This window comes from Microcebus murinus, chromosome 17, assembly GCF_040939455.1.
Source record: "Microcebus murinus isolate Inina chromosome 17, M.murinus_Inina_mat1.0, whole genome shotgun sequence".
In the NCBI taxonomy this organism is placed as follows: domain Eukaryota; kingdom Metazoa; phylum Chordata; class Mammalia; order Primates; family Cheirogaleidae; genus Microcebus; species Microcebus murinus.
In genome coordinates, this window is record NC_134120.1 from 33,984,947 (window position 1) to 34,012,707 (window position 27,761).

Consider the following 27,761-nt stretch of genomic DNA (forward strand, 5'->3'; position numbering starts at 1 on the left):
TTAGAGACAGGGTCTTACTCTGTTGCCCAGGCTGGAGTGCAGCAGTGTGATCATAGCTCACTGAAATCTCAAACACCTAGGCTCAAACAATTCTCCTGCCTCAGCCTCTAGGACTCCAAGCCTGTGCCACCACACCTGGCTAATTTAAAAAATAAAAAAAATTTTTTTTTAAGGCCGGGCGCTGTGGCTCACGCCTGTAATCCTAGCTCTTGGGAGGCCGAGGCGGGCGGATTGCTCAAGGTCAGGAGTTCGAAACCAGCCTGAGCAAGAGTGAGACCCCGTCTCTACTATAAATAGAAAGAAATTAATTGGCCAACTGATATATATATATAAAATTAGCCGGGCATGGTGGCGCATGCCTGTAGTCCCAGCTACCCGGGAGGCTGAGGCAGAAGGATCACTCGAGCCCAGGAGTTTGAGGTTGCTGTGAGCTAGGCTGATGCCACGGCACTCACTCTAGCCTGGGCAACAAAGCGAGACTCTGTCTCAAAAAAAAAAAAAAAAAAAAATTTTTTTTAAAGATGAAGTCTTGCTATGTTGACCAGACTGGTCTCGAACTCCTGGCCTCCAGCAATCCTCACACCTCGACCTTCCAAATTGTGGGGATCACAGGCATGAGCCACCACACCCAGCCCAGCCCTACATTTTCATTGTGCCCTGGGCCCCACAAGTTATGTAGCCAATCATGATGAAAATAAATTCTCATACGTTTTCCATCTTAAAAGTTACATCTTTTTTTTTTTTTTTTTTTTTTTTTTTTTTTTTTTTGTAGAGATGGGTTCTTGTTATATTGCCCAGGCTGGAATGAACTCCTGGACTTAAGCAATCCTCCCATCTCAGCCTCCCAAGTAGCTGGTACTACATCTTTAGCTACATCTTTATGAAGCCCACCTCTCACTTTAGCTCCCTGGCTTATGTTTTTGTCACCTCCTAAGCAACTTCTGAAAGAGAGAGCCATATTCAGTTTTCAATATTCTCACCACCTGTTCTCCACCCCGCATGGCATCTGGAGGGCAATCCCCACCCACGTCATTCTAAGATCATCAGTGCTAGCCTATTTGCCTCATCCACAGGACACCTCAGCCCAGCTACCATTTTCTTGGCAGCATCGGTCACCATAGACCTCTCCTTTCTCAGACTCCCTTGCCCTCACCTCAACAGCTCTACCCATTCTGGATTCTCCTCCACCTCCTTCGACAGCTCCTTCTCAAGTCTTTCTGGGCTCTGTGCTCTTCATGGCCCTCTTCACATTCCCCTTGGATTTCCCTGGCTTCAATACCAAACTGGCATGCATATGGCATCCACATATGGCGCATACGGCATCTGTACTCACCAAGGGGTCTGCTCTACTCACTTCCAGGCCCTGATTTTCACTGGGCAACGCAGCCCCACTCTGGTTATCACACCACACTCAATGACGCCCTCAACCCAACCTTGTTGCCCACCCAGAACCTCCTCTGCAAGGTTGCAATCTACCAGGCTGCTTTACCTGCCTGTGTGCTGATTCCAGTGCTCTCCAAACCACTGGAGTATAGAGCCTCACAGCTACGGTTACCATTCATTTCTTCTCTGTGCTCATGCTAAGGGGAAAGCTCTAGATCAGAGACCATTCCCTATTCAGCTCTATGCCCAGGTCTAGCCTAGGAAAATTGGTAAGAGAATTGCAACTGTTATGTAGCAATGAAACAATTGGTAAGACATTTGCCTAGAGCAAATTGAAAGATAGAAAATGTATCTAATTACAGTGACTTTATTAACAGTAAAAATAAAAAAAAATAAAAAAAATAAAGAAAATGTATCTAATGAACTTACAGATCTGGCTAAGGAGATCTCTAGACAGTATATCGAAAGTATTTGTTAGGTGCTTCTGTGTATTATAATAAATTGCATTTGCAAGCAGTATTTAGAGGAAATATAGAATGCCTACAACTTGCTGGGTTATAAGATAAACAATTTCTCATCTCCAGTCTGTGTAGTCAGCGAATGATGCTCAAAGTTAGCAATGACCTTAGTAAAGATCATTTCAGAAATGTAGTTGTAAGACCCTTTGTTAAGAACTCAGAGAGATTTAAGGCAGTGCCTAGCAGATCTCTCATTTAGACGAAAGAGTTTGTAAGAATCCTAAGAACGATATTCCACAGCAGCCAGCCAGGCCTAAAGGAGAAAGAATTATGGATGCAGTGTTTGGCATGCATAATAAACCCTAATAAGATTCATAGAAAATCCACAGAGTTTTTAACATAGTTGCATTGATAAAAGCACCAAACCAGTTTGGACTAAAGGGGACTGAGTTTGTTCAAAATAAAAAGAAAACTCTGAAATTCCAATGTGCACTGGGTAAGAAGCAGGCTAAGAAAGCTTCCCAGCTGCAAACATGGAGCCATTTCTTTTGGAAAAGGTAGGTTCTATACAGAGCATGGAACTAAGAACCAGGGAGAACACAGAACTTGGGAACCACCCTAGGAACCAGAACTCGCCCTACTTTCCCGGAGTAGGAGAAACTGACAACATGTGCCTGGCTGGAGTTCAGAATTGCCAAGAATCAGTGACTGCTAGGTGTCTCCCAAACTTTCTATTTTTAAACAAGAGAGGCTATTGAATTTATTCTGTCCAGTCTCACTATCATACATTGAGTGCGTAAGAGGCAACAACGTGTCATGTTAGGTCACAGGTCACTGGATCAGAGGACTTGTATCTGAGGAGCTGCCCTTGAAAGGCCTCATCTGCATGCAGATCTAAATAGTAGTTTCCAGGCCAGGTGCAGTGGCTCACACCTGTGATCCCAGCACAGGCATCCCCTCCCAGGCATGGGAGGCCGAGGCAAAAGGATCACTTAAGGCCAGGAGTTCAAGATCAGCCTGGGCAACATAGTGAGACCCCACCTCTAAAAAAAAAAAAAATTTTTTTTTTTAATTAGTGGGGTGTGGTGGTGCATGCCTATAGTCCCAGCTACTCCAGAGGCCTGAGGAAGCAGGCTCTCTTGAGCCCAGAAGTTGGAAGCTGTAATGAGCTATGATCAGCCACTGCACTCCAGCTTGGGCAACGGAGTGAGACCCTATCTTTAAAACACAAAAAACCAAATAGCAATTTCCTCACCACTTTTCCAGCCTCTGCCCCCTGCCCAATTCTAAAAACAATCTCACACAATTTAGTTTTCTGTCATGGCAGTACTCTAGTTCTAGATATCAATTTATTTCTGTTTTATTTAGTCTTTGTTGCATAACAAGCCACCCCCAAAATGTAGTAGCTTAAAATAACAACCATTTGTTCCTGATTCTGTGGGTCACCAATTTGAGCAGGGCTCGGCTGGGGTCCCTCATGCAGTTGCAGTCATCTGGAAGCTCGACCATGGCCGGATGAACTAAAATAGCCCCCCTCCATGTCTGGTAATGTTATGCTGGGTGTCAGCTGGTTGGTCTAGGAGGCTTAAGTGAGAATAGCTCCTTTCTCCACCTGTGGCTTCTCATCTAGCAGGCTAGACCTGGCTTCTTCCCACTGGTAGTCTTAGGGTAGCATTCTAAGAGGTCAAGAGCAAAAGCTGCAGGGTCTCTTGATACCTGGGCTTAGAATGTATGCTGTGTCCATTTTTCCAGTTGTTGTTGTTATTATTGTCATCAAAGTCAGTCAAGGCCAAGGAGTAGGAGATCCAAGGAGTAGGAAATAGATTCCATTCCCTGATAGAAGGAACAAAGTCACATTGCAGAGAGGCATAACTACCCAGATGTGAGGAACTGTTGTGGTCATCTTGGCAACAAGCTAACACACATGCTATACAAGTCTAGGTTGGAAATGATTTTCATTCAGAATTTTGAGGCATTGCATCATTGTCTTCTAATTTTTCATCCTGCCATTGAGAACGTCTGTGCTGTGGTACAGTTGGCCCCCTATATCCATGAGTTCTGCATCCGTGGATTCAACCAAACTTGAATTGAAAATACTCAAAACAAATGGGTGGTTGCATCGGTACTGGACACATATGGACTTTATTTCTTCTCATTCCCTAAACCATACAGAATAACAAGAAGTTACACAGCATTTACATTGTATTAGGTATTATGAGTGGTCTAAAGATGATTTGAAGTATACAGGACAATGTGCATTTGTTATATGCAAATGCTATAACATTTTATATAAGGGCCTTGAGCATCTGTGGATTTTGGTATACAAGGAAGGTTCTGGAGCTAATCCCACACAGATACCAAGGGACAACTGTAATTCTCTACATCATACATGTAACCTTTCTCAATCTCTCTCTCTCTCTCTCTCTCTCTCTCTCTCTCTCTCTCTCTCTCTCTCTCTCAGATTTTTGGAACTCTCTCATTATTCCCACTATACTGAAATTTTATGATGAGATACCCTGGTGTGTGTTTCTTTTCATTCATCATGTTGTCACTCAATGGACAACAGTTTTTGTCCTAGTTTTTTTTAATCTAGCAATGCTGTCCCTTAATGTTGACATGTTCTTGTACCTTGTCTTTGATAATTTACTCTCTGGTTTTAACTTTTAACCTTTCTGCCTTGTTAGTTATTTTGATTATTTTGTGTCTACTTTCTGGGAGATTTCTTCAGCTATGTGTTCCTTTTCTTCTACTGAATTTTTTATTGCAGCATTCATGCTCTTAATTTTCAGGAACTCTTACTTGTTCTTTGATTTTTCTTTTTATAATATCTTATTCTAATTTCCAGAGTTTCCCTGATGCTGTTAACGACATCTTCTTTAAGAACTTTAAACTTCTTTAAAGTTTTCTTCTTGTTGCTGCATTGTTTCTGTGCTCTTTGGGTTCTTTCTTCTCTTTCAGTCTGTTTCTTTTATAATAGAGATTTTCCTCAAATGAGGTGATCTCGGGCTGTTCATTCACATTGAACGCTTATTTGAAGCACAGGGTATTACAGAGGCACTTTGCCTGGTGGGCTTAACTATAGACCAAGCCAGTGGGCAAAATGTCTTTTTCCTTGACTATATTTAAGTCTTCTCTCTGAGGTACTTTACTTTCTCCAGAAAAGTTCTTAGCAGTACTGCCCTTAGCCTAGAACAAGAGGGGCCCCAGGCTTGGGCTACATGATTTAGAGGGCCTCATTCACGTCCTGTTCCTGCCATTTCTGCCTACAGGGCGAGGAGTCCATAGGACCAAGAGGTCATGCCCACCTGGAACCCAAGCTGCCTGCTCTAGTGTTCTCCAAACACCGGAGACCAAGAATCCCCTGCCCAAATGACTCTGAACATGTTTCCAAGGCCAGATCATCCTTCTAAGAATGGACCCTACTGGACCCCTAAGCCTGAAGGGGCTAAGTGGTGGCTATTTTTAGGGAATGGTATAGCAGAGTTTGTAGGTACAGGCTCAGGTGTCTACACATCAGGGTTCATGGCTCAGGGGTGGGAAGAGAAAGTGCATAGTCCATTGCTAGCAACCAAAGACTGGGCCAGCTCGCCCAGTGCCATCCTATTTCTATGCAAAGTGCCAAGGAGTCAGAGTTCTAAATTCAAATCTGGAATTCCAAGCTGTGATGAAGGCATATTTATCAGAACAGGAGGACAGCACATGTTTTACTTAATATTTTCTATGTTTAATTTATAAATGTTAAGTATTTAGGCATATAACAAATGGTCCCCCATTTGAACTTTTGCCCTAGGCATCACAGGTGATGGGAGTGAGCCTGAAGGTTCAATCCTCCGGGCCTCACTAGGACTGGATGGAGGGGCAGGGCCGCTTTCTTCCCTCTGCAGAGTTTTCCTTACTCTCTCTCTCTGCCTTCCCATCGTGGCCAGGCACACTCCCTACCTTCTCTAAATCCTGAAGGGACTATACCTTCAGCCTCCTTGGAGCTAACGAGGTGCCATGAACACAAGGGGCTACACCAGGGGAGAAATGGAGCATCTGTTCCTTAGGATGTGCCTGGAAGCCCATCAGGGAACCTGGATCGGTGGGCCTGCCTGCTGTTGAAACACTGTTCACTTTAAACTGGGACATTCTATCGGAAAACACTATGACACTATACCCAGCAATATTGTTGTAAATATTATCCTTGAACTCCACTTGTATGCTTAGGAAATAATTCAGCAGAAGCAAAAATACATAAGTACATAAAATAAATGGCCATATTCAAAAATGAGGTTTATTGCAGTATTACTTACAAATGTAAAGACTGGAAAGTTATATGTCTATCAATAGAGATATATTTTCATTATTAATAATATATGAATGCAATTATGCATCCCTTAAATTTATTTATGAAGACCATGTTGAAGTAGCAAAATCTTTAGAGTAAAACTAAAATATAAAAATAATTTATATTGACTTTAGCCACTGAAAAGCAATTGTGTGGAGGCAGAATCCAGTTTTCAATCCTTTCTCATAAGATGGCATCACCTCTTTGCTTAAAAAGTTTTAACTAGTTATCTAGTTAGCTAAAAAACAAAAACAAGGCCGGGCACAGTGGCTCACACCTGTAATCCTAGCACTCTGGGAGGCTGAGGCAGGCGGATTGCTCGAGGTCAGGAGTTCGAAACCAGCCTGAGGAAGAGTGAGACCCCGTCTCTACTATAAATAGAAAGAAATTAATTGGCCAACTAATATGTATAGAAAAAAATTAGCCAGGCATGGCGGCGCATGCCTATAGTCCCAGCTACTCGGGAGGCTGAGGCAGGAGGATTGCTTGCGCCCAGGAGTTTGAGGTTGCTGTGAGCTAGGCTGATGCTACGGCACTCACTCTAGCCTGTGCAACAAAGCGAGACTCTGTCTCAAAAATAAAAACAAAAAAACTAAAACAATGCTATTTTACCAAACTATGGATAAACGTGATATAATATATATAAAATATGTAGTACCTGATATATAGATCAGAGTATATATAACTCTCTCTCTACACACACACATATATACAAATGATAGATATATTAAAACACTCTATATGTGTATCTATGCATATAGATATGGATATATTTCCTGTACTCCAGGAGAAAATGGGAGAATAATTTTTGATAACTGCACATGCTTCCTGCATCAGAGAGCTCAAACATCACTATGGAAAGAAAATCCCCAGTGGCAGACTCTAAGTGGCAGACTCTAGGCAAAGGTGGATTCAAAAGGTGGTTGCAAAAGTAGCAACACTTAAGCTCAGGGCCCTTCACTTGAACAGATCCCTCCCAAAGCTCCTGCTTTTCTTATGCTAGTAAATATTTTTGTATCTAATTTTATTTTGTAATTTTGTATTCTTTTCCTTAAAGATGACTTGAAAATTGTGTAAGCCTCAGGCCCATAAAACCTGGATCTGCTGTTGAGACCAGGTACTATATATTAAAACTCTTTCTCCCTCTGTCTCAAATCGTTTCCTTCCCTCTTTCTCTCTGTCTCTCTACATATATATATTTATTTATTTATGAACTATATAGAGAGATATTAAAACTATATATATATATAACTCTAAGGCTGGGCATGGTGGCTCACGCCTGTAATCCTAGCACTCTGGGAGGCTGAGGCGTGTGGATCGCTCAAGGTCAGGAGTTTGAAACCAGCCTGAGCAAGACCCCACCTCTACTAAAAATAGAAAGAAACTAATTGACCAACTAAAAGTACATATACAAAAAATTAGCCAGGCATGGTGGCGCATGTCTGTAGTTCCAGCTGCTCGGGAGGCTGAGGCAGCAGGATTGCTTGAGCCAAGGAGATTGAGGTTGCTGTGAGCTAGGCTGACGCCACGGCACTCACTCTAACCTGAGCAACAAAGAGAGACTCTGTCTCAAAAAAAAAAAAAACAAAAAAAATCTATACATAGCTATGCGAGGGATGTCTGGAAAGTATCCAGCCATGTAACTGTTCTCATTATATTAACAATGGCTGGATACTTTCCAGATAGCCCTCATATATATAAACTGTTGATATATATTAAAACATTCTCTCTATACATACATATTTATATATATATGTATGTGTACAGTCACACACACACAGAATCTACATAACAAAATAGCCAATTCAAAGCAGCATCCTTAAACAAAAATCCCAAGAAAAATAGGAGGATCCTAAAAGAACGGTTGATGCATAGTCGGTTGAAAAATAATCTTAACAAGAAATAAATCAGGAATTAACATTTAAAGAACTCCAACATGCAAATTTCCTCAAATCTGGTCCATTCAGGAAACCAGATAGTGTCGGAAATGCCATTATGTTTGCCATAGGATTTGCTGACCAATTTGAACTAGCTTTTAGCCTCTCGAAAAACCAAAATCTGCACTTACCCAGTCCTGCCACCAGGTGGTAGACTTGGCTTACTCAGGCACAGCTATTTTGCAGCACCGTGCTAAACATGAAATGTCTCATTTGATTTTTTTTTAAAGATAAAATATAATTTAAAATAAAACACTATCTCTTTATAAAGAGAAACTCTTAAGTGTAGCTTTATAAGCAGGGTGGTTTCTTTTTTTTTTATTTCGGCATATTATGGGGGTACAGATTTTAAGGTTTCAATAAATGCCCATTTTCCCCCCTCCCCCCACAAGTCTGAGTCTCCAGCATGACCATCCCCCAGATGGTGCACATCTCACTCATTATATACGTATATACCCGCCCCCTCCCCCCTCCCCCCTGCCCAATACCCTATTACTGTAGTACCTATGTAACCACTTAGGTGCGTCTCATTTGATTTTCAAATAATTTTATGAAATAAGTGCCAGGGTTTTCCTCACTCTTCAGATGAGACTCAGAGGTGTTCAATAATTTGCTCATATACGATGGAGTCTGCCATGATCTTAATTTGGGGATTTGCAAAATGAGATACGTAGAAGTTAATTCTTCAGCACAAAGAGAAGAATTGAAAAAAGAAGGCTGAAAGCATCTGCCAGGTGGGTCCTAGATTTCCTTCTGCTTTCAAGGGCACCCTGAACTCTTCCGTGCGGCAAGAAGAGCCTCAGCCTTTCTCAGAGATGCGAGGCGCTCAGGACACTGCTTGTCTGATGAAAGTTTCGCACCCATTGTATTACTATCAGAGCCCTCCAGTTCAGCCCCAGTGGTGGATTTGGACCCACTGGGTCCGTGTAACCTGTGCTCTCCTCTGCAGCTCACCTCCACACTCCTGGATAAAGAAAAGCTGAGAAAGATGGGCATGGATGGTCTCCGTGGCTTCCTGTGATCTGGGCAGGGTCACTCTAAAGAACAAACGCCACCCACTGGAGCCAGCCTTCCAGTACCTGGCCTCTCTCACCACGCTGAAATCTGGAAGCATGCTCCAAAGGGCTTTTTCGCCTCTCCTCTTGCCAAAAGCCCTGGAGGCTAGAAGTGGTTGGGGTAGGAGTGGACATGGCAGCTTCGGCTTGGACAGCTTTGTCACCCCAAGGAGAGCGCCGCTTTGACCATCTCTACGGGGCTTTCCTTTCCCTCCCTCAGACCAGCCTGGTCCCTCCCAGATGTGTCCTTGGCCCCCAGACCTCCATCAAAGCACCATGGCCTTGTGATCATCTGATGGGAACCGCCAAGCTCACTGAATACAAAACCGTGGCTTTTCCTTTTCTCACAGCCGCAATCCAGTGCGATGGGAAGCACACAGTGGCCGCCACAGCTCACGAACAAACCGCTCACCAAAACTTATCTTTATAATGTTTTCACATGTACCAAAAGCAAAGCGATCTGTTTGATTTTAATAAACCATAGTGGCTGTCCTTGAGTGAGGTGAGCAGAGCATGGATGCTTGAGAGGCATGGGTTCAAATCCCAGCCCTACCAGCTCCAGGACCTGGGGTAAGTGACTTCCCTCTCTGTGCCTCAGTTTCCTCATCTCTAAAATAGAGATGATACTAGTAGCATATTCCTCATAAACATGTTAAAAGGGTTAAGTAATTTAGCAATGACGTGCTTAGAACAGTGCTTACAATTATAACGATTCAGCAATTTATCACAATAGTGAAGAGACAGACCTGGGCTCCAATCTGATCCCTGCTCTGTACAAGTCCTCTGATCTTGGTCAGGTCATTTAACCTCTCTAAGCCTCAGTTTCCTCCTTTGTAAAATGTAGACATAATTATACTTACCCCTCGAGATTTTGTGAGAATTAAATAAGAGTGCCTGGCCCATTATATTCATAAGTATCTAACAAATATTAAAATATTTTATTTTTATTAAGAAATTAAGGGCATTTTCAATGTACAGAAAAGTATGATCTTAATAACTCACCTCATTTTCAGTTACTGCAGTCAAAATTCCAATATACTGCCTTGCTACTAAGTCACTAAATGAGCTATTTTCCTCCATGTTTTATGACAACGCAAGGAAGCCACCATGCTTCTGCTGGTAAGATTTAATTATTGCTCAGTGAATAAACAACTCAGCATGTTTAAGCAACTTTATTTTTCAAAAAGGCTAAATTGAACCACAAAACAAAGCATGTTGAAAGGGTCCAACTACTATAAATTCAACATAAGCATTTAAATTCCATTGGGATTGCTTAGCTGAAGCCATGTTTCAACAGGTTTTATAAGTTCTTTCTTAAAGTAGGGACTAAACTTTGTGTGTGGTATCATTTTTAAATGCTTCACTCTAATTTCTAAATAGCAAAGTGACTTGTAGAAAAGGTGATTTCTTCTATGGGAACCATGTTATAATTAATGACTAGATTATTTTAGTGCTTTCTATTTACATGTGGGCTTCCCTGCCAGACCCTCAGTCAGCTCCTTAAGGGCAGGAACCATGTAAAATACATTTTTATGTCCCCAACACCAAGCATAGTGCTTGTCACCATGATCAATCAAGGTTTGTTGACCGGAGCTGGTGAAGAAGGCCAGGAGAGGATGACAGTGACGCAGAGTGGAGCCCAGGGTGGCATCCAGCCAAGGTCTCAAAGGAACGACAAAGGGGTGCTCTCTTCTCCCAGTGAGCCGCACAGAACCCCCAGGGCAAAATGTGTTACAAGAGCCTTGGAGATAGGGCGCCTCATGTGGCTTTCCCATCAATGCAAAGACTAGACCCACAGGAGCATTAAGAGAGGATACCCTGAAGATGACACAGGAAAGTGACTCCCAGTGCTGGGAGCCACTTGAAGTCCAAGTGGGTCCTTGGCTTCTCGCAGGAAAGAATTCAAGAGTGAGTCGACAGTATAAAGTGCAAGTGAGACTTATTCAGAAACTATAGAAAGTCTACTCCACAGACAGAGCAGAGATAAGTTCTCCCTACAGAAGAGAACCAGCTTCATGCTTCCTTTTGCCCTTCTATTTAAGCAATGGCTTAATTATAGGCTAAACAAGGGAAGCATATTCATGGAAGGGGTGGTATTTTCCTGGAATTAGGGTGACACTCTCTAATTCTCCACCATCTTGGTTCTAACCAGACGGAACTTGTCCTGCTTCCATCCTGTTTTGTTTTGTTTTGACTTTTTTTTTAGCGTATTATGGGGGTACAAGTATTAAGGTTACATATATTGCCCATGCCCCCCCCTCCCCTCGAGTAAGAGCTTCAAGCGTGTCCATCCCCCAAACGTTGCACCTCTTACTCATTGTGGTTATATATACCCATCCCTCTATCCTGTTTTGATCAAGGTAATTTGAAACTTTGTTTTGAGACTTCCTGACTCAGGTAAAGCTACAGCAATGCCCAAAGCAATGCCCAAAGCAGTACCTGCCAGTACTCTCTCAAAAGGACACAAGTAATTGGTGGCATAGGGAAAAGTCTGGAATCCTATATTCCAAAGCATTCAAGGCTAATTGTATCTCTGCTAGGTTGGTAGGGTAAGAGATTATTTCTCTTTTTATTCATTTCTATTTTTAACTTTTCCACAATGAGCTTATATCCCTGTATCAATTCATTGTTGCTCTTGGATCTACCCTGTCAATGGAAAAAACCAAACTCTGTAAAATAATTTTAAAGAGATTTATTTGAAGCCAAATTTGAGGACCATGACCCAGAGCCATGCTCAAAAAGTCTTGAACAGTGGACTCGATGTGACTGGGTTACAGTTTGGTTTTTATACATTTCAGGAAAACAGAGGTTACAGGTAAAATCATCAATCAACACGTGGGAGGCATACATTGGTTTGGCCCCAAAAGGTGGGACATCTGGAAGCAGGGGCTTATAGGTTATAGGTGGGTTTAAAGATTCTTTGGATTGTAATTGGTTAAAGACATGAAGCTTTGTCTAAAGGCTTGGAATGTTTTAACATAAGGAGCTGTTATCAGAGATAAGCCACCAGACATAGATTGGTTGTGTAAATTGAGGACCTGCAGAATTGTCTTGCATACCCTTAGGCCTGTTGTTAACAGGTTGCAAAGGATGTCTCCAAGAAGGGAGGGGGGCGTAATGAGGCATGTCTGACCTCCCTCCTCCTGGCAGACGATTTAGTTTTAGGATATTCCTTTGGCCACAAGGGGATCCATTCAGTCAGCTGGTAGGGGGGTGAGCCTTAAAATTTTATTTTACTTCACAACCCTCTGAAGAAAGGTCTTTTCTTCGCCATAAACTTCCTTGGCAACTTATGAAAAGGGCACTTTGGAGAATATGCACTTTTTGGTGGCTGAGTTGTTTCTTTTTTCCCATAGAAAGTTGGGAGCCTAGAAAGTTTTTTTATATGTTAGTCAATCCCCTTTAGTCCAGGCTGGTGATGCTTTTGCTAATACAGATCTCCCCCCCAAAAAACTGAGGGTTTTTATTTTGGTCATCTCTATGTATTAAAAAATCACATAATTTTTTATTTATAAAAAATTGCCACATAATTTTTGGCAAGAATTATGACAAGAAGTTCATAGCGGTGGAGCAAGATGGTTAACTAGACACCTCCATCGATCATACCTCCACGCAAACACCTAATTCAACAACTAGCCACGTAAGCAAGCACCTTTGGAAGAACCAAAAATCAGGTGAGCGATCATACTCCCTGGTTTTAACATTATATCAAGGAAAGAGGCACTGAAGAGGGCAGAAAAGACAACCTCACATTGCCTACGCCACCCCTCCCCCATCAGCCAGCAGTGTCCCGTCAGCAGGCCCAGTGGGGAGAGAATCTGCGTGCCCAGGGAAGGGAGAATGCAGCGATTGTGGGGCTGTGCATTGACACTCAGGGCCGCCCTGACACAGGGAGCACAGCATAGGGCAGAATTCTGCCAGTGCCCATGATGGGAGCATTTAGACCAGCCCAGCCAGAGGGAAACCCTCTGTCCCAAAGCCCAAGTCCCCACTCGCCCCACCACCAGCAGAAAAAGAGCAGCCTGGGGGCCTGGACTAAATTCATAAGGTAGAAGGGCCACAAGAGCTGCAGTCTTTAGACAATTTCTGTGGCTGTTCTGGCTTAGGGCCAGTAGACTTGGGGTGCACATGGGCCCATATCCAGAAAGACAGGCCGCTGTTGCCTGTACTCACAACATGTAAAAACTTTGAGATTTGGTGTTAGAGTTCAATTCAAGGGACATGACATTACCCTTGATTTTCATATTATTTTAGAAGGACATAGGGCTGAACTCCAAGAGGCAGCAACCAAGGAAGCAACACAGAATCATATCTACAAACTCTGAATATGAAACCACTCCACAGAACACATAATATACAATTTTAGCTGGAACCTCATACAAGAAACGCTGAAAGTAGACCCTAAAGAAAAAATACATTTTAAATTCACTAATTTTAAATTAATAAAATAAACTAATTTAATTAATAAATTAAATCAATCAATTATGAAAACAGGGCCAGCTTTAAATAAAGCCAGTTAGTCAACAAATTTATTGAGCACCTATTATGTGCCAACACTAAGGATGTATTAGTGAAGCAAACAGGCAAGCCCTCATCCTCATGGAGCTTACGGTCTAATGGCAACAGATCAATGTTAAATTAGTAATTAAAAGTAGATGATTAAATAATTTTGCTTTAAAGGAGAAGATTTGCATCAAAATGTCTGAAATCAGTCACAAAAGTCCCTACTGCAAAAGATGCCATGGGTGTGGATAAGGACAATACATTTTTATTGTCATGTGTGCCTGGAAATCACACAGGTGATGCGATTTTCGTAGAACGTGTTTCCTTACTTGGCTGCCATCATATTTAATAGCATGCATCTGTCCACAGAAGGTCTTGGAAGCTGCTGCAGGGTGCCATCTGGGAATAGTTTCCTCCTGTGTGAAACTGGCTTGAGCAACTGGATAAATCCATCACTTCAGGGCATTGTTCTTCAATTGGTTAGCTGATGAGGAGAACAGGCCCTTTTATAGTCGTGTCAATTAGTGACAGGGACACTGGTACATTCTGAGAAATGCATCTTTGTGTAAACACCAGAGTGTGCTTACACAAACCTAGGTGGTACAGCCTATTACACACCTAAGCTATATGGCATAGCCTATTGCTCCTAGGCTACAAACCTGTACAGCATGTTACTGTTCTGAAAACTGTAGGCAACTGTAAAACAATGGTAAGTATTTATGTATCTAAACATATCTAAACATAGAAAAAGTACAGTAAAAATACAGTATTACAACCTTATGGAACCACCTTTGTATTAATATATGTGGTCCGTTTTTGACCAAAACATTATTACGTGGCCTATAGCTGTACGAGATGCCATAGCGCTGGGTCTTGGAAAAGGCTGAATTTTTAATAAATAGTTTAAAGTAATAGAACTCCCACTTAACCCCATTTATCTGAGGTTGCTGTGAGCTAGGCTGATGCCATGGCACTCTAGCCTGGGCAACAGAGTGAGACTCTGTCTCAAAAAAAAATATTTCATCTGATTACAAATGATCAATTTCAAATACATACAGGAGCCGGCTGGGTGTGGGTGCAGCATTCAGTCCTGAGGCCTCAGAACTGCTGTCTGAGTGCAGCTGGTGCAAATGCACAGAGTGAGATGTCAAAGGCAGGAGGAAGCAGATGAGAGCATTCCCTGTCTTTAAAGCGAAACAGCTCTCATTCAAATGACCAAGTTGCAGACCTTAACAATAGTAGAGATAAATGTAAAAGAGAAACTTTAATGCATGCTAGAAAAAAATTTTAAGAGACAACATCTTGGTGTTTCTTGGAAGCAGGTATGTTATGGCATCCCCCGTTCTCTTTCCACACAGGGAGCACCTGAGATCCCACAGACAGGAAACACGGAGAAGATGAATCCAAAGACGTCTGCATCAGGTACACGCCAAAGTTCACCTGCGAACGAAACAACAGCAGCAACAACAAAAAGAGCTAGATTATTTTGGCAGTTAAAATAATTTTGTAAACAGTAATGTCTAACTAAAAGGAAGTCAGATCTTTAAAGTCATGTTCTGAGACAGATATCTGTTATGTAGAATACAGTGGAACAAGAGAAGAATCCTAATTTCAGATCCCAAAGATTCTCATTCTAAGGTGTCCTTTCCCTGCAGTCACCCCACACCTCTTTCGTGCTAGACACTTTGCTTTATCCCACCCTCTGAGCTTCCTGCAGGAGGACCTTCTTCCTACTCTCAGCCTCTGACCACTGCCAGGCCAATTTCCTCTCTGTTCCCTGATGTAACAGCCATTTGGGACAATAACATCAAAATTCTGCATGTTCTTTGAGAACGAGTGATGCAAGTTCATTTCTTCAAATGCTCCTGAATAAAGATGGAAAGTCCAAAATGAAGAGTTATATAAGTCTGCTCAAGGGAAGCCATCATTGCCGCAAGCCATTAAGAACCCTTTGGAGGACTTGACGTGCTCCCAGATCTGTTAGTTCTCGTGATAACATCTGTTGGTCCGCTCACGTTCCAGGCCCCAGGCTAGGGGATGGGGCCAAGTTAATTCCTCAATATTTGTGCACATGTGGGTGAAGAGTGCATGAGAACTATCCGCACTCTTTTTGCAACTTTTCTGTAAATCTAAAATTATTCCAAAATTTAAAAATAAAAGATTTGTGCACATGAAAATTGCAGGGATGCTGAGAAACATTACTCCCGTGCACCATAGCATTTGTGCCCATCCATCCCTTCCCCTGGCAACCTGCATGGGACAGGCTCAGGGTCCCCTAGTCAACACAACCTGCATCAACAGACATGCTAGCATAACACTCAAATGCAACACTCTGCAGATAGGATCTATCCCTTATCTGTAAGAAGAACTGTTAACATATTAGAAGTTAAGTTTTTATAATTTGGAACCCATAACAACATTTGGCTATTTTAACCCTCAAGAAGATGAACTTGCAGGCTGACTTGAATGAATTTACTGACTCTTCTATGCAGTTACTCTATCCACAGTAAGACATTTTTACTCTTCATTATATCTCTGTGGTGAAGAAAATAATAATCAAGACAATAGAATCACTTACTTGTTTTTGATACTCCATAGCTCTTCAACAAGATTTGAGCACATAAAAAAATGCATGTAATTTTTAAAAAGTGAGGAATTGGATGGAAAGGAAAAATAAGATGGAACCACAAACAAGGTCAGAACCTTAGTGTTGGCCCATCAGCTTTATTATTTATTTATTTTTTTATTTTTTTGAGACAGAGTCTCACTTTGTTGCCCAGGCTAGAGTGAGTACCGTGGTGTCAGCCTAGCTCACAGCAACCTCAAACTCTTAGGCTCGAGCAATCCTCCTGCCTCAGCCTCCTGAGTAGCTGGGACTACAGGCATGCGCCACCATGCCTGGCTAATTTTTTCTATATATATATTAGTTGGCCAATTAATTTGTTTCTATTTATAGTAGAGATGGGGTCTCGCTCTTGCTCAGGCTGGTTTCGAACTCCTGACCTCGAGCAATCCGCCCGCATCAGCCTCCCAGAATGCTAGGATTACAGGCATGAGCCACTGCACCCGGCCCCCATCACCTTTAGATGGTGCAGCAAATCCTCCACTTTCAGAAATTACTCAGCACTATCGTGAGTGTAGTTCTAACGTTGGTAACGCACCAGGATCTTAAAACAGGGTATGGTATTTTACAATCCTACTTACCTTTCTCTTGCGACTCTCAGAAAGTGTTTGGAAAACATCCTGGTTTCGTTGCCCAGTTTGCTGATCAATGCAAATCATCTGACATCTGTGGCAAGGCCCCAAAACCTGGCAGGTGAGAAGGGAAAAGATGGTGTTGCCAAAAAAGTGACCAGACCCTGGCACTTTGCAGGGAAGAACCATGAAAGTGGCCCCTCTTCACAATGCCTGCTGGGGAATCAGCCACATTTATTCATCAACTGAAAGGCTGCTGCTTTGTAGGAAAAGAAAAGAGTGGCTGAGAATTTTGATGGCTTTCAGGGAATGTTGGGAAATGGATTTGGGGAAGAAAAGCACACAGTGACTGGGAGGACAAATTGGGAAAAGAGAAACAGCCACAGACCCAGCGCTGAGCCCCTGGGTGAAAGCCATCAGAAAGAACCTTCATGTGTCCTTGGGCCCAGCAAATTCACATCCACTAATGTAACATAAGAAAGGAACCAGACATCCAAACAGAAAGTCATGTACAAGGATTTGTGCTCACATTATTAGTAATAGGGAAAACCTGGTAACATCTTAAACATCATATAATAGAGAGAAATGGTTAAGCAAACCATGCTACATTTATATAATATACATCATGCAGGTATAAAACTTAATTTATAAAGGCCTTTAAATAAAAGGGGGAAATATTTATTTTTATAATTGAAATAAGCAGAAAAAATTATATATGTATTTTTATATGTGCGTATGTGTGTATATATCCATACATGCACACACCTATATACCACACACACATAATATGTAAAGCAGCATATAGTTTCTTAACATAGCTCATACTGTACAGAACTTCTATACGGGGTGGTCTGCCATGAGTATTTATTGCTTTTATATTGAGAAAATCCCCCCATAAATATAAAAGAAAGAAAATATGCAGCTCAGCAGTGACTGATGCATCTTTTACTGCACACATAAAAAGTGCAAAGGTACTTGATTTTTTTATAACCCTTTTCTCCTAGGATCACTCATGAGCAAATGCAAATTGTGCACTGAAATGGGAAACACTCACCTAATCTAGATGTGTCTTGGCCTGTTCCTCTTACTCATATGAAAGTTGCAGATACCAGGATGAAATCACTCTTGTCAGAGCCAAACAAATTGGAGCCCAGAAAGCACAAAGGAGGAGGGCTCCTACTGGCCTGTCTGAGATAAGAACTGTCTCAAGGACTTTCTAAAATAATCCAGCAAGAAATTCCTCCTTGTCCTTCATGCACCTCATGCTTTTCACAACCTACGTTTTGCACGTGCGCACATATTTTTATGACCAGGCTTATCAGTGGACGTTCTTCAGGACTGCAGCAATTCAGATAAGATGCTCTTGAAAGAACATGGCATCTCCACCCAGGAACTGACGCCAACTCTGGCTCTGAGCATCCGGAGCCAGTGAACTCTGTTTCTAAGCAGCTTATATGAATATGTCCTTTTTGCCAACAAAAGCTTCCCCTTACCCTCCCCTCTTTGGGTGCATCTGTGGCTTACCATAGCTCGGCATCCTGTTTATAATCCTCTTTGCTTACTCCCAAATAAATTCATCCTACTAGGAGATAATTTTCTCTGAATTTTTTTTTTTAAGGTTAACACTTACATGCTGGTATTGGACATTACAGCAGGGTGAAACATAACCTGCCATGGAACCAAAGTCAAGATTCCCAGGCCACATAGGCAGCCAGCGTGTGTTGGAAAGGAGCTCTGCCACGACTCAGCAGACACAGTGACCTTCCCAGGCCTCACTTTGTCATCCAGCTCTTTAGCTGGATTTGATGAGGATTCCAGACACGATTTTTGAGAATGCCAGGCCCGGGCTTGGCACTCAGTCATGCTCAAAAGTGGACACTATCACTGTGGTGCACGAGGGTCCCTGTGATGGGCCGAGGGACGCCAGGGCTAGGCAGCACGCACCAGCCCCACAGCCAGGCTCCAGATGCCCCTCGATAAGCAATACCTTCTGTAAAAACCTGCCACTGGGGTGAAAAGGCCTTCCTAAAACAGCTTCTCAGACTGGCAGAAGGAGGGACATTTTCCAGAAACTCCTTTCAAATACCAATACAAAGAAAACAATTTTCTTAAAATGTTGTCATTCTTAGGTGTTTTTTTTCTGGTACTCTTATCAATTGCTATTCTAAAAATGTGCTTACTAGCACATATGTCCATTAAAAAATATGTCAAACAGTATGGAAGCTTAAAGAATTAAAAGACAAAGCACAAAGTGCTAGGCAGTGGTCCTCTCCCCATCCGCAGGGACAAGTGCTGCTAACGTGGCCAAGGACCATCTCAGACCATGACGTATAACTGTACACGTGCACCTGTGTAAACACCCTCACTGACGTCTGAGAGCCCTCTTAGGTTTCCTTTATTTTATTATTATTGTTTTCTTAGGATGGAGTGCGGTGGTGGGATCATAGCTCACTGTAACCTTGAACTCCTGGGCAAACAATCCTCCCGCCTCGGCCTCCCGAAAGCTCTGGGATTACAGAGGTAAGCCGCTGCACCAAGCCAGGGTTCTTTCTGTTTCAATTACTACACAATACATAACAGACATCCTTCCACGTCACACGGGGAGCCGCCTCATCCTCAGATTTTACAGTTTTTACAATGAATGGCCTGGCTTTCTCGTGGGTTAATACACTTAGCTCTTCTCCTTTGAAGCCATGTGAATAGTTTCTAATGCTTTGCTGTCAGCAATAATTTTGCAATAAAGGCCTAATTCACATAATTTTCTTTCCTATTTGAAGTTTTTTTTTTTTTAGGATCAATCCCCCAAAATGAGATTATAAGGCCAATAGTGATAAAAGTATTTATGACTTGATAATACCCAGTAAAAAATTACTTTCCAGAAAGAGGTGCGCTGGTTTCATTATAACCATCAGCACTGTAATCATCAGCAAATATCTTTTAAGCATTTTCTTTTTTGAAAATCATGATATTAACCACATCTTATACTTTTTAATGCCTACACTGGACTGCACTGCATAGATATAGCATAGTTTATTTAACCGACCTCTCTGTGGTAGAGACTTAGGATGTTGCCCAATTTTTCATAATTATAAAAATGGTGCAATAAGTCATCTTTGCATACTTGTATTTTTTATGGGATCTGTTTCTACAAGTGAAATTATTGGGTCAAAGAGCATGCATATTTTAACTTTTATTAGTTGCAGTTTATTAAGAACAGTGACCTAAATAATAGTTCTAGTTCTCTTCTCCTCCTTCTTTCTTTCTTCTTTCTTTTCTTTCTTTTTCCTCCCTCCCTCTCCCCACCTATCCAATAGTGTATTATATATTCAGTGTCTACTTTGTGCCAGGCAGGAGGCAGGATACGTAAGAGCCGGTTTTATTTTGTTTTGTTTTGTTTCGTTTTTTTCCAAGACAGAGTCTCACTCTGTTGCCCGGGCTAGAGTGCCATGGCATCAGCCTACCTCATAGCAACCTCAAACTCCTGGGCTCATGCGATCCTTCTGCCTCAGCCTCCCAAGTAGCTGGTACTACAGGCATGCGTCACCATGCCCAGCTAATTTTTTCTATATATTTTTAGTTGGCCAATTAGTTTCTTTCTATTTTTAGTAGAGACAGGGTCTCACTCTTGTTCAGGCTGGTTTCGCACTCCTGACCTTGAGCGATCCTCCCACCTCGGCCTCCCAGAGTGCTAGGGTTACAGGTGTGAGCCACCACGCCTGGCCAGAGCCAGTTTTTAAAACATAGCAGAGACACAGGGATAGAAAATAAGGAAGAGAAGAGTAAGTAAGGATGGAGGGATGAGGGAAACAGCAGGAAGGCTGTGCCAGAGCCGGGTTTGTGGGAGAAAAAAGAGATTGTTTTTCAAGGGGGAGCTGCAGAGTAAAAGGAAGTCTGGAGAGTTAAATAGATAAAAAAAAGATCATTGGGACATTATGTTGTGTCATGCAATTCACCCGCCCCCCAAACCTCAGCTCTCTGCAATTCTTTAATAAAGATTCAAATTATTGTTTACTGCTCTTCTGCATGTTACAGTGGTGTTCCTTTTGAACGCAGAGCCTGGACACAAGGTAGCGCCATTATAATCAGGTTACATCAGGGGTCTGCAACCTGTGGTGAGTTGTATAATTATTTTGAATCATCCCAAAACCACCCCCCTGCCACCACCCCCTCCATCCATGGAAAAGTTGTCTTCCATGAAAACGGTCCCTGGTGCCAAAAAGATTGGGGACCGCTGGTTTACACCACTGGCTAATTACGCTACTATAAGTTGAATATCCCTTATCCAAAATACTTGGAACCAGAGTGTTTTTGGTTTTTTTCTAATTTTGGCATATTTGCATTATATGTGTCTGTGTGTGTGTATGTATGTGCATATGTGTGTGTATATCTGTATATATAAACTGATACACTTACCAGTTGAGCATCCCTAATCCAAAAATATGAAATCTGAAATGCTTTGATGAGCACTTCCTTTGAGTGTCAAGTTGGCGCTCGATACGTTTTAGATTTTGGAGCATTTCAGATTTCAGATTTGTGGATTAGGGATCCTCAACTGGTAAGTGTATCAGTTTATATATAATCTGTATTATAAAAATAATTTCAGCCCCCACTGAAGGACTGAGCACATTCTCTGCAGATGACCCACCCTTCTGTGCCTAGCTACTCCTTATCTTCCTGTCCATTTACCCCCTCAACTGCTACTTACTGAGCAATGACTTGGGGCCAGGGCTGTTCCAGGCCCTGGGTGTACAACAGGGAACAAAACAGACTTGGTTTCCACCTCTGTATGTGCTAAAGGAATAAGCAGACACCCTGCAGAGCATGACCATCCTTCCCCAGGTCAGGGACATCCTTTCCAAGGAGGTGACATCTCAGCCAAGACCCTGCAGCCACAAGCCAGGCAGAAGGGCCGGCAAGGGCAGAAGTGCTGCGGTGAGAAGGTTGGCTCGTTTATGGGTCTGGTCTCACAGGTCTGTGTGAAGAGTACGGATTTCAGCCTAAGACTTTTCTCCTCTTTCTCACATCTTTGAATCCCACAGCAAATGTTTTGGGAGCCTGAAGCCTGGAGAGAGAGGACATCCTGGTGGCTTTGCCTCTGACTGCAATCTGCCCGCCAGCTGCCAGCAAAGGCAGAAGGCAGAGCTATAGAGGAGGAGTGGCCATGGGCCTGAGCACCACCAGGCTTCTGGGTCTCCCTCCACGGGCTCCGGGCTGCCAGAAAGTCCAACAAGTTTCAGGAGGATGATGTTCTCACGGACACACGCTTTCCAAGAAAACAGAATTGTAGGCCTCTACAATGACAGCGTAGGCCGGCATCCTCAAACTACAGCCCGCGGGCCATATGCTGCCCACCAAGGACATTTATCCGGCCCATGGGTTTTTTGCCACCGCTGCCTGTCCCGCTTTGCAGCAGACTCGTCCCGGGCCCACAGTGCGCATGTGTGGAATGTGCACCACTCTCTCCAACGGCCCTCCAACAGTCTGAGGGACAGTGAACTGGCCCCCTGTTTAAAAAGTTTGAGGACCGCTGGCGTAGAGGCAGTGCCAGGCCCCCTGATAGTGTGTATGGGCACACTTGCTGCTCCTCATGTGAAACTGACTGCTGCCACCCTCTTGGGGAGGAAAGGATGGATCATTCCACCAGGTGTCTCAGAATGCTGAGGTCACATCTGCCAAGATTTTGTGGGTAAGAGATAAAGACGCAGGGAGAGGGAGGATTTCACCTGCCACTATCCAGGTCTGGGATTGAGGTCAATCTTCATTGACAACCCTTGAGGAAGGATCATAGAACTTCCCGAAACTTACCTGGAAACGCAAGGAACCAATTGAAATCTCATCCCATTTCTCTTCTTCAAAAGCCTTTGTTCCATTGGTAATAATATTGGCACGAAAACGCAAGATGAGATCTTTCATGGGGAATAACTCTCCCTTTCCATTCTGGTCACTGTTTAAGACATACCAAAAAGAGTAAATGGAGGGAGGGCAGCGGATAATGGTATTGCTGTAATAATTCAACGTGCCTGCATGAGATGCTGGACCTCATCAGCTCCACCCTGGCCTGAGGCCTGGAGGGGTAGAACAAGCTTTTACCCTGAGCGCAAGTCCAAGAGACACCCACCTGGGACACAGACATTACGGCTTCCCTGGGATATGGTCCCACCTCCAGGGAGAAGCCCAAAAAGCCAGGCCAAGGGACCTTGGAAACTTGATGAACAGTGCTGTAGTGAAGGAACTTCTGAGAACATACCAGTTCTATAAGGTGGGGCAGGACAAGGCATTCAAAGAGCTGTCGACAGGCTTAATTAGCAAGGACCTAAAAAGCACCAAAAGCTCACACTTTTTTTGGATATTAAAACACAAAAACATAGAGAGGATATTTCCTACCTTCCATCTTATTTGCTGTTTTAACTAGCATATGCTTTTTGTAATTCTTGTTTTAAATTTCTGTCTACTGCCATGAGGTTCTGCAAAACTGTCTGCACCTCTGCACCTCCATGCACCCCAACACCCAGAGGGATGCACTGAAAACACATCTTAAAAATTCTCCAACATAAAAAAAAATAATAATAAAAAAAAAAGAAAAAAAGAAAAAAATAAATAAAGAAAGAAAGAAAGAAAGAAAAAAAATTCTCCAACAGACCAGGTGCGGTGCCTCACAACTGTAATGCTAGCACTCTGGGAGGTCGAGGCGGGAGGATTGCTTGAGCTCAGGAGTTCGAGACCAGCCTGAGCAAGAGCGAGACCCTGTCTCTACTATAAATAGAAAGAAATTAGCCAAACAACTAAAAATAGAAAAAATAGTCAGGCATGATGGTGCGTACCTATAGTCCCAGCTACCTGGGAGGCTGAGGCAGGAGGATCGCTTGAGCCCAGGAGTTTGAGGTTGCTGTGAGCTAGGCTGATGCCATGGCACTCTAGCCAGGCAACAGAGTGAGACTCTGTCTCAAAAAAAAAAAAAAAAAAAAAATTCTCCAACAAAAGAGCCCATGCTATATGATCCCATTATATTAAGTTCAAGAAGAGGTCAAACTACCTACTGTGAAAGAAGTCGGAACAGTGGTGATCTTTGGTGAGGCTAAGAGGGAGTAGTACATGGGTGGTTTCTTGGGTTTATTCTCTGCTTGATCTAAGTAGTGGTTACATGGGCATATATATCTGTAAAACTTCATTGAGCTGTGTACTTATGATTTTTGTACTTTGTTGTGATTCAATAACAATTTGATTTGAATTAAGTTGGTTGGGGGGAAATTCTTGAGCATGGTTAGAATTTGCCCTGGAGACAGAACTTAAAAGCTCCAGGGCTGGGGCTCCCAAGGCTATATTCCAATGCCTTTTGAATGGCAAATGGTGTGTGAAATGTGAAAGCTAAGGACCAGAATAACCAAGTCTAGCTTTGCCACTAACTATGTGCAACTCCTGTAACCTATGAGGACCGCAGTTTCCTCATCTGTAATGAAAGGGCTGGCACTTTGCGGTCCTCAAACCCTTTGATTCTGGATTTGCTCCCCAGGTTATACACCCTCCCTTTGTGCTTTGTAAAAGAGGAAATTTTATGTTCAAAACTATTGTGGTCGGCATATGCACAATAGAGCCCCTCAAATTTGCAAATAGAGCACAGAGAACCACCAAGCAGGGGCCCCTGGGCCCCTCACCCTGTTTTAGGCACAGGGCTGTTCCTCTGTCCTTGGACCACCTGCTTGAAACCAGCCTATCCCTGCCTCCTGTCTTTCCACACCAAGAACCCCAGAAAACTGCAGACCCAGTCTCTCCAGGACTTGGGTGCATGAGGAAGAGGGTCCCTCGGTGCTGGGAGAACTGAGTGAACACCCAAGGACCATGTGGCTGTGTCACACTTCTGCTCCCAAGGAGGGTGAGCGGGGCCACGGCACAGGAACACTGCTGTATCTTTTCATCAACGTCTAGAAACAGGAGTTATTACTACAAACAGCCCACCCCTGTAGAGGTGGAGAAGGGGCCATTGGTCATCTTTATTAAACTGCATTTGTACGTGTTTGCAAGTGTGCACATGACCACGTGGCACGTGAGAGTCACAGGATGCCAGGCTCACAGTGCTCACAGGGTGGGCATCCTCCTTCCTGGACTATGAATGAGAAGCAGCCCGTCCCAGTCACAGCTCTGGCATAGCAGCTGAGTGATTTTCCCTAATTGCCTGCCAACCTAAAGAACAGTTTGCTCTAAAGAACAATGAAGGTGTTGGCCCAACCAATACCCTTTCTGGAGGTGACCTCCTGACACTGCCAGGGACCTTGGGGGAGCAGGGAGTGGGAGTGAGCAGGTAGGGCTGCTAGTTCCATCCGATGGTGCATCTTATAAATAACGTGAGTCTGCAATGACAGCTTAAAAAGTTTTCACAACCACTCATTTTTCAGCCCTCAAAGTGACTATGTGAAGTAGGGCAGGGATCCCAGGGGACAGGGGACAGTGGGAAGGTAGACAATGAAATTGGGTCAAGTTAGTGGCAATTTGATTAAAGCAGATGTTAAGAAATGAAATGAATAAAAAAATAAGAGCTAGGGGTTCTCTACTAAGGATCTTGAAGATGTCAAGAAGGACCACTGGAAGATAAAAGAGAACCCTGTAAAAGAGTAATGGAAACTGGCTGGAAGGGCTTCCTGATTTCTCAAGGCCTCAGTTTTTCTCTGTAAACTGAGTAAGGGCTGGACTCCATGACTCCCCAGGCAGGAGCGGGCCCCTGCTCCCAGGAGCAAGTGGCTATGCTTGTCTGCTAGTCCCAAGGTAAGAGATCTTACCTGGCATTTAGCTGCTGGTGAAGTTCTGAAACACTAGATGTGTTTACCAGCAGATACTGTGCTTCATTCACCAGAGAAAGGGTGGCTGTTGTCCCAGGACATTGATCTGAAAATGACAGAGCATTTAAAAGAAGAGTTGCTTTCTTGGAATGCAAATGAATCATGTTTCCATCGACATGCATTTTTTTAAAAAAATGGAGACTATTTCTACAAGGAGGAAAAAGAAATGATGCCCTGGCGATAATAAAAATGTTCTAAGCATGGCTCAAACCTCTCAAAACTAGGGGAATAAGAAACCCCTGAGTTCCTAGAATACTCTGTTTAAAGTAATCTGGAGAAATATAACAACAATAAAATGCTAAGGTGAGACTGTTACAGCAAAGACCACTGGGAGGCAAGACTTAGCAGAGGATGGGCGGAGGGGTGCAGCCAGGGGTGCCCTTCCCAGGGACAGGGCAGGGCAGGGGGCCTTGGTGAGGGTGATAGGCCCAGGAAGATCTTCTGAAGCTAAGCAGAGAAAGGTTGTTCACCCTTGGGCAGGTGTGAGATATTGACTTTAGAAATAAATAGTGGACATTTAAAAACTACTGAAAGGGGAGAAGACCCTGTTGAAAGAAAACCTCAAGTGTGTTCAGAATGGCTGGCAGCCTGTCACCTGTCACCATCTCCCCTTGCTGCGCTCATCATCACTATCATTACCCAAGATGTGGAAGAAAAGGTTTCCCCGGAGCCAGGCCCTAGTGAGCTGTCTCTAATCTAAGTCTGCACACAAAAATGGATACTTTTGGCCGGGCGCAGTGGCTCATGCCTGTAATCCTAGCACTCTGAAAGACCGAGGAGGGAGGATTGCTCAAGGTCAGGAATTCAAGACCAGCCAGAGCAAGAGCGAGACCCCGTCTCTACTACAAATAGAAAGAAATTAGCTGGACAACTAAAAATATATAGAAAAAATTAGCTGGGCATGGTGGTGCATGCCTGTAGTCCCAGAAACTTGGGAGGCTGAGGCAGGAGGATCGCTTGAGCCCAGGAGTTTGAGGTTGCTGTGAGCTAGGCTGATGCCACGGCACTCTAGCCCGGGCCACAGAGTGAGACCCTGTCTCAAAAAAAAAAAAAAAAAAAACCAAACAAAAAAAGAATGGATACTTTTAAGAGAACTGCCGGGCCTGGCACAGTGGCTCATGCCTGTAATCCTAGCACTCTGGGAGGCCGAGGCAAGCGGATAGCTCGAGGTCAGGAGTTCAAAACCAGCCTGAGCAAGAGCGAGACCCTGTCTCTACTATAAATAAAAAGAAATTAATTGCCCAACTAATATATATAGAAAAAATTAGCCAGGCATGGTGGCACATGCCTGTAGTCCCAGCTACTCAGAGGCTGAGGCAGCAGGATTGCTTGAGCCCAGGAGATTGAGGTTGCTGTGAGCTAGGCTGACGCCATGGCACTCACTCTAGCCTGGGCAACAGAGTGAGACTCTGTTTCAAAAAACAAAAAATAAAAATAAAAAAAAAAAGGGAACTGCCGCCCAGATCCTGCACTTGCATATATCCTCTTTGCTAAAACGGCTCCTCCAGAGAAGGGAGGTGCAATCCCAGCCCCCTCCACAAAGAACCTTCTCCTGCTTCACAGAAGAAAGGCCACAGGTCTCCTAAGGCACACTCCCCCTGGGGGCCAAAGATCTCCAGGGTGGAAAACAAAAGCCCCATTCAAAACCCTGAAGTCTGTGCTGAGAAAATGAAGTCTCCAAAGCTGGAGTGAATGATCCTCCTATAGGTCAGATGGAGTCCAATTCTTTGCTATTTACAAAACTACAGAACCTAATTAAGTTGTCAAGTGACAGAAGATTAAAGGCATTTCAATCTCAGATCCCAGAGCTTCCTCACGTAACTCAGAAGAAAGGTTTGAGTGAGGGTGCATTATCCAAACTCCTTCCTCTCCCAGCTCTTTATTTAAAGTTTCTCATAAGAGACTTAATGCTGGGTACCAGTTATTTTGGCTGTAAGTGACAGTCATTCATGGATGTGGGAACCAATGGCGGGGAGCCAGCCATCCCATTAAGAGATTCATTTTCAACAATTTTTTTCTCATCGTGTTTAATATGATTTTTCAAAATTTACAATATGCTTATGTGGTTTTGA

General features: G+C 43.2%; 1 protein-coding gene across 1 annotated transcript in view; it reads right to left on the minus strand.

Moving 5' to 3' along the window:
- Positions 1–13,661: 13,661 nt before the first annotated feature.
- Positions 13,662–27,761, minus strand: part of MOCOS (molybdenum cofactor sulfurase) — a 44,547-nt gene continuing 30,447 nt past the window's right edge. Inside the window, exons 12-15 of the mRNA XM_012742140.2 lie at positions 25,630–25,735; positions 22,664–22,802; positions 16,868–16,972; positions 13,662–15,103 (exon numbers count right to left, since the gene is read on the minus strand). Of these exons, the coding sequence (XP_012597594.1) occupies positions 14,951–15,103; positions 16,868–16,972; positions 22,664–22,802; positions 25,630–25,735 (503 nt within the window). The 3' untranslated portion in view covers positions 13,662–14,950. The remainder of the gene's footprint in view (positions 15,104–16,867; positions 16,973–22,663; positions 22,803–25,629; positions 25,736–27,761) is intronic.